Raw genomic sequence first — 7,500 nt, 5'->3', positions numbered from 1 at the left:
TCACACCGCCTGCGCTTCCAGCAGGCGACCCCCCACCCCCACCCCCACCCCCGGACGGCCTGTGGACTGGACTCTGACTCCCCCCTCCTCCCATCCCCGAACCAAAACAAACAAAAAGTCTCGTTGGAGCCCCCCTCCCCCTCCTCCTCCCACGATCCACCTCTCTCGCTGTAGCCGGGCTCTCCTACGGCATCACCACGACGCCACCGACCTGCCGCCGCCCCCCGAGCCGGGGGAGGGGGGGGAGGAGGGGAAATAGAGAAAAACACGACGAGAAAATAAAAGACTTTTGTGGAACCGAAGCTAAAACCGAGCGGACTCTGTGGACTTCTGTGGAAACTTTAGGTTTTTGTTGCTCTTACTTTTCTTCTTCTTCCGAGCACTAAAACGGCGACGGAGGTCTGACGGACACGAACGCCTCCACCCGTTCGATGCTCTTATCCAAACTACAGCACTAAATTCCTACAAAATCCAAGCAAACAGCCGAGGAGGAGTCCTCCGAGGAGCGAGTGCCAAATGGAAATAGTTTAGCGAGAACGAAGCAGGCGGGCGGAGCTGAGCGGAGGAGTGGGCGGAGCTGCTGGTGGAGCCTTTCGCTTTCTGTTTCCCGCTGCACTTGGTTTGGGAAAAGGTCACTCACCATTTTTGCTTGTTAAAATTTCAGAGAATTGAGACGTTTGTATAAGGTTATAAGGTTATATTTTTCCATTGCTATGATGAAAATAAAGAAAGAAAAAACAATAAAATGATGTGAAACATTCCCCAAGCAGTTCTGGTGATTTCGCTCTTTCTCGTCTGTTGGACTCCTGGACTCGTCACACGTTTTGGACTCTTTGGCGTCCGCGTCCCGCCGACGCTTCGTTGACTCGACGCCACAAAGAACTCTGATTTTTCTTTTTCGCTCACTTCACGGCTTGTTTGGCAGCAGCTCGGCTCTTTGCCAACGGGGAGTTTTACCAGGACGTTGAGTTTGTGGTTGGTGTGAAAATGGCGTCTGAGCATGCTCAGTGCGGTCTGTCCGCCTCGGCTCCGGGTCTGAGCGCTTCACTTTTGGTCGTTAACGGTAATCAGACGTGGACAGAGCGGCTCCTCACTAACAGGTGGAAGTTCTCTCTCATTGGAAATAAAGTGCAAAAATAACTTTGTTTGACTGGAAAGTGAAGCGTTTTCAGCATCGGAGGGCTTTTATTTTGTAGAGGTGCGGCAGCCATAGGAGGACGCACTTCCTGTGTTGACATGATGAACCTGGCAACTCGATTATTTCTGAATTGTGAATCATTTAAAGCCAATCTGCTTTTTATTTCATATTCAACTTTAGTGAACTAATAAAGTCTATATTGTACTGAACGCTCTGCTGCTTCTTGTGACCACATGAAAACACACCTGAGCTCGAGGACGAGCAGCGAGCAGCGAGCCGCCGGACGCACCACCAGGTGGACCGGGTGGACCAGGTACACTCACTGATGTGAACCGAGGGATGGTTCAGGCCATGCCCCGCAGGTCTGAGGCCCACGCTCGGGTCTGGTCCTGCTGGGTGACACCACGTTCTGTGACTGCAGGGGGCGCTGTTAGCTGGACGTTACTCATTGTTCAGTCTGCGTGAAACTGCTTCATTCTGCTGAGCTTCGTCCTCCAGGTCCTCCACCAGGACCAGCGGAGACCCGCAGCAGCCAATCATTTGACAGACGGGATGATGGGGCGGGAACAGCCTCGTGCCGCGGTCACAGAACGTGGTGGAACGCCGGCAGCTGCCTCAGAGACCACAAAACCACAAGAGAGTGGAAGGTTCCGGACTGCCCAACGAGGACGTCCCCTGTCCATCGGCTCAGACGATCGGTCAGATCAGTCAGGTGACAGTGACACGTTCAGCTAAGAGGAAGACAAATTCCATACAGGTAGAACGTCAAAGCAGTAATGCTTTTATTTTGAAGGACTGCTTCAGTGTTTGTCTCTGAATGTGATCAAAGCTCATTTCAGCTGTTTTCTGTCTGATGTGTGAAAATCAGCTGGTGACAAACTTTATAATGGGACAGGTCGAAGAGGTTCGGCTGTTGTCACGTGACAGGAAGCGTTTCATTCCTTCCTGGTTGAAAGAAAAAGGAAGAGAAGAAGAAGTTGGGTCCCTGTGGTGGGCGCAGGCTGAAACTACAACTTCAAACTGAGGTCTTCTGTTTTCTTCTTCATCAGGTTCCTCTGCTTTCTCTCCTCTGTTCGCTTTTGAATTAAAACGTTCCAAACACTACAGAAGCCTCTAAGGGACATTTGTGTGGCACAGAAAACAAACGTTCGTCTCATGTTCTGTTTGCAGCTCCATAAAATACAAACACGTGAATAAACAGAAAACATGAGAAAACGTCAGTGACCAAAAATTAAATTAACACACAGAATCTGGAAAAAATACACGAGAACAGTCTGAAGTCAGATTAAACAGATTTGATGTGGGACGTTTTCTGTGCGCTCATTAAAACGTGTACATGTTTTTAGAACGAGTCCTGGGAAGTAACTAAGTACAATTACTCAAGTAGTGTTCTTAGGTACAATTCTCAGGTACTTTTATTTTCATTTGTGTCACATGATACTTCTACCGAGCCACATGTCAGAGATATGTTGAGTATTTGTTTCAAAGCTTCAGTCGCTGCAGATCCTGATCATGAGTGGGAAACGACGCGCTGGTCCAAAGAGAAACTTCCATCAGATCATGGAGTCACTGCCATGAGGACACGCGTGTGTCCCAGCCCGTAAGTGGGGACACACGTCTCCCAAAGGCCCAGCATGCAGTTCTCTGAATGGAGGGCGCCCTCGTGTCTACCGTCAGCTGTGATGGCCGAGTGGTTAAGGCGTTGGACTTGAAATCCAATGGGGTTTCCCCGCGCAGGTTCGAACCCTGCTCGCAGCGTTTTGGCTTTGCGTTTGTGTGCAATCATTGAATAATCTGAACAAAGTCTGAACCATTTCCAACAAATCCCAACGCGTCACGTGTTCGTGACGCCAGGGACTGATCGGTCGGATCAACGCGAATACTGAAAGTAGTTTTCTTCAAACTGGCTTGATGTCCACTCGTTCATGTTCGTGTCTGTCCTCTCGTCCTGTCACTTTGAGCTGATTTTATTGTGAACGGCTCGAATCATTGAGCTCCGTGAGGCGCAGGCTGCCGTTACAAAGCTCCAAAGCTCCCGGTTTGCTCTGACTTTTCCCCTCATGTTTGCAGAAATGTCGAGCACAGGTAAACCCGACGCATACTGGGCTGATGTTCTGCACCAGTGTTCCCAGGGCAGGTACCCACCCTCCTCTCGGCCAAAAACTCATCCTCGTCCCCCCCCCTGAGGTTTTGACCGCGTCGGCCCTGTGCTCCCGCGGTCTTTTCCGGAGCGGGTTCGATTCCTGCTCGCAGCATTTTGGCTGCTGTGGTTCAGTTTGTGGAGCTGCTGGAACACACGGTTCAACGTCATGTGAGCTGACCTGAGGTCAGATTCTCAATGTTGATACAGACGAAACAAAACAGGCACTTTGCTTCAGGCTGGAAACAGTTTGACGAGGGAAGCTGAGCAGAGTCACAAGGTCCGTCAACGAGATGTCCCAGAGCTTTCAGCCGCGACCTGAGCTCTTCATCAGCGCTCTGGAAAGACTGAGGTCACGAGACAAACAGACAAAAAGGCAACAACAACAACAACAACAACAACAACAACAACACTCGGGTACTCTCACCCGAGTGGAGAAATACTTTCATTACGAAATACAAAAACTCATTTTAAAAGACTAAAAATACATAAATAAATGATGAAAATATAACAGCAGAATACTCACAAATTAAAAAGTGTATAAAGTACAAAAAAGAAAAAAGAAAAGCTAAATTAATGAAAACCATCCAGCAGGAAGAACACACGATGTTAAAAAAGAGAATCGGTTTGATTTCAAAAAGCAAATAACTGATCAATCGACACATTGATCGGCAGATTGATCAACCATGAAGATAATTGTTGATGTAAATTGTTAATAATGTGAAGAATATTCCAGAATTATTATCATTATAATCATTAGAGCTGTCAGGGTTTTTAATGCTTTTTCATTGTGTTGTTTTATATGTTGAAAACACACACACACACACACACACACACACACACACACGCTCAGAGAGAGAGAGAGAGAGAGAGAGGGAGGTAGAGAGACCTCCGGTAGTGACGGAGGCTCTCCGGTACCGGGAAGTGTTCAGCGGATGGAGGTTTCGGTTTCGGGGTCCACCGTTCACAGCGTGCCAAGCCTCCGTTTATCAATCAGCACTGATCGATTATTGATGCCGCCGCTGCGCAGCCGCCCCGCGCGCCCCCCATCATCATCACATCCCTGTTGCCTCACCGGAGGATGAGTCGGTAGGAAGCTAACCGCTAGCTAACGTTACCGAGCGGCGGCGGCGGGCGGTTTCTCATGTCTTTTCATGTTTTGGTGTCGTTCATCAGCGATCAGCGGAGCCGTTACCGTTGCGAACCGGTCCGGACCTTCGATGGCTGTCGGTCGGTGCTCCGTCGCGCTGCCCGGTTAGCTTAGCAGGGAGGATGCAGAAGCTAGCCGCCGTTAGCTCCGCAGCTGTTTATTTATATCGGTGTTATGTAAGAGCGGAGCCCGTTTAGCCGAGCTAGCTAACGTTAGCCTGTCATGATGAATGACGCGCAACAAGAAATGTCTCCAGATTTCGTCCTGATGCGTCTCGTGTCCGCGGCGGAGTACGACCGGCTGGACGAGCCCGACGACCTGATGTCCGGAGGCGGCGGGTTCGGGCCCGTGAAATCCGTGCTGGGTCACCACGGCGGCGGCATCAGCGGCGGGTTTGATCTGGACCCCAGCGGCCCCTCTGCAGGCCTCGGCTCGGCCTCCCCGCACTACAGCTCGCCGCTCCCCGGAAAAGGCGAACTGGACGGCGGGCTGGTGTTGACGCAGGCCCCGCCGGGCTCCGAGGCGCCGCTGTCCCCTCCGCCTCCGGAGGACTTCGCTGTAAAAGCCCAGCGGTTTGTGGACTTCCCGGTGCAGCACGGCTCGGGAGGACACGGATCGAGGGCGCAGCTGATGGTATTTCAGAACCTGCTACGGTCCGGAGACCGGATCCTGGAGTGTGGACTGGAGCAGCCGCCCCCAGGGTTCCTCCAGGAGGAAGCAGAGAGACAGAGACAGCAGCAGGACTCTGGATCAGGTACCGGTCCTGGTAGCACAACAGCTGGCCCTGGTCCTGGAGGCAGGAAGGACCAGAACTCACACTGTATCCCCTCTGCAGAGGAAAACCTGCAGCCACCACAGCCACAACTCCTCCAGTGGCACCCAGTTGTCAGACTGTCCAAAGGGTCTGATGGATCCCAGACTCCCCAGCAGGTTATCCCAGGACTGGACTCTGGGCCTGGGTCGGTCCTGTGCCACCGACACCGCCTGCTGACAGACCGACTAGCTAAATGGCCCCCAGGACTGCTAGACCAAGCCCTGCGTCTGGGTCTGCTGGAGCCCAGGAAGAACTGCCCCACTGGGGATGAGGACCCGGTACTGGCTCTAGCCCGGAGGCTGGGCCAGCTGGGTGAGGGGAGGGAGGGTGGAGGAGGTGGTGGGGGTGAGCTGGTGCTCCCGCTCCCTCGCTGTTCTTGTCACAGTGTGCTGGCCTCGGGGACGGGGGGCATGGGACCCGGCGAGGACCCGAGTGAGACCAGCGATGCCCTGCTGGTCCTGGAAGGTCTGGGCTCTGAAGAAGTAGGAAGACTTGGGGAGGTAGGGGACAGGGATGGAGGGGACATGGGGGACTCTGAGAAAGGGGAGAGGGTGGGGGTAGTCGGTGGGTCATCTGGGGGGGCAGGGCCTGTGTTCTCCAGTGGTACTCTAAGCGGTCTGATGCAGCAGGTCCACAGACTGGCGGAGGAGGCGGGGGTCTGCACCGATCAGGGTTGCCGGTCGTCACTGGCTGTCCTCGGTGCTTCGGTGTCCCTCCCCCCCTGTGTAGACCCCCGACCCCCCAACAGCAGCACCTCCCCCTGCCCGTACCCCCCTGTCCGCCCGCAAGCCCTTCGGGCGGCAGCAGCCCTCAGTGGACTCCAGGTCTCCCCTGACCCTCTCCTGTCCTCCTGCCCAGACCCGAGCCCCCGCCCCCAGCATCAGCACCAGTCCCGCTCCCAGCCCCAGAGCCGAGCTACCACCCCCAAACTTGGCGTGGCCTCGGGGGGAGTGGGACGGTGCCCCTCTCCACTGGTAGTTCTGGAGGGGGACGTGGGAGGAGGAGGAGGAGGAGGAGGAGGAGGAGGAAGGGACGGGGAGAAGACACCGCGTGGGAAGTCGAGGAAAGGAGGGTCCCTGAAAGTCCGACTCAGCAAGCTGTTCAGAACCAAGAGCTCCAGCGGGGGGTCAGGGGGGCTATTGGACAAGAGGCCCTCCCTGGCATCGTCCACCTCGTCTGGGGGGAGTCTCCTGGACGTGTGGGGGTCCACCTGCAGCAACACGGAGCAGGACAGCAGCAGGTAAGAGACGCACATTCTGTTTGATATATTGATTATCTTCTAAATGGGTTGATTGACAGTTTGGAGTCTCCTGAGCAGTGAGGATGCTGATCAGGATCAGAGGGGGTTCGATCCTGACCTGAGACCAGCTTTAACAACCACAGAGGGATGGACAAATTAACAGGAACGGTCTTAGCGCAGTAACTTCAGATTGTGTTTAGGACAGCTGCGGTTGAGGATTGAGACGAGCCAGACGACGACATTTTCCACAGATGAGTCTATGAGACGGACTCGTCTCTGAACTGAGATCGACTGGACGTCTTCACGAAGGGACGTGAACAACAAAACCTCCTCAGAGACACAAACTTGGGTCTGTGTGGACGGTTTGAGTGACGTCAGCGCTGAAGTTTTCTCCAAACACAGACAGGAAACATCAAACTGACACGCTGACGTTTGAAGGAACCTTTGATCCATCAGCTCAATCAATAACTGCTGATCACTTTGTCCTCTGCAGTAACATCGGTTATTGATCACGAGTGATCGGAGGTGGAGGCCGTGTGGTGCTGAAGGGTGTTCCTGGTATTTTGTCCACCCTCCTGCAGTGGCTGAAGCTGCTCTCAGGTCAGTGTTTAGCACTGGTCTAAAAATAAAGCAGCAGGCAAACTTCAGACGACTCGGCACAACTTTTTCCAACTGTTGTCATGGCGACAAGCATCCCAGCTGCTCAAGAGAGAGACGAGGCGTTGCCATGACAGTGGTGACTCTGCTCTGATGACGCAGAGCTTGTAACCATGGCGAAACTGTTTGGAAGTGGTCGGAATGCTCACGTGTGTCAGGTGTCCTCTGGTGAAAGGGACAGGTGAGCGCAGGTGTAAAACAACAGGAAGTTAGTTTTTATAGTGTGTATAGGTGGAGCTGACACACACACACCCACGAAACACACAAGCTCATTCAGTGAGACATCACTTCCTGTGCAGATGATTGTCTCTGATGTCATCCACAAATCCACTCAGACAACAGAGAAGAAAAGTTTGAAGTG

At 53.2% G+C, this 7,500-nt stretch overlaps 2 protein-coding genes and 1 non-coding gene across 4 annotated transcripts in view; all 3 read left to right on the top strand.

Annotated features, from left to right (window-relative positions):
- Positions 1 to 1,347, top strand: part of kpnb1 (karyopherin (importin) beta 1) — an 18,830-nt gene extending 17,483 nt beyond the window's left edge. Inside the window, exon 22 of the mRNA XM_076753447.1 lies at positions 1 to 1,347. This exon is cut by the window's left edge and continues 188 nt beyond it. The gene's annotated coding sequence lies outside the window, so the exon portion shown is untranslated.
- A 1,467-nt stretch (positions 1,348 to 2,814) lies between these two features.
- On the top strand, positions 2,815 to 2,896 carry trnas-uga (transfer RNA serine (anticodon UGA)). Its single transcript has one exon. It is a non-coding gene; the product is annotated as a tRNA-Ser (tRNA).
- The window catches only part of LOC143334591 (uncharacterized), a 12,282-nt gene continuing 7,609 nt past the window's right edge, over positions 2,828 to 7,500 (top strand). For both annotated transcript variants that reach the window (XM_076753446.1, XM_076753445.1), the window contains exon 1: positions 2,828 to 6,482. In XM_076753446.1, coding sequence (XP_076609561.1) covers positions 4,651 to 6,482 — 1,832 coding nt within the window. In that variant the 5' untranslated portion in view covers positions 2,828 to 4,650. The remainder of the gene's footprint in view (positions 6,483 to 7,500) is intronic.

This window comes from Chaetodon auriga, chromosome 16, assembly GCF_051107435.1.
Source record: "Chaetodon auriga isolate fChaAug3 chromosome 16, fChaAug3.hap1, whole genome shotgun sequence".
Taxonomy (NCBI): domain Eukaryota; kingdom Metazoa; phylum Chordata; class Actinopteri; order Chaetodontiformes; family Chaetodontidae; genus Chaetodon; species Chaetodon auriga.
Note: the sequence above shows the minus strand (reverse complement) of the source record. Positions and strands in the feature narration are given on the sequence as shown.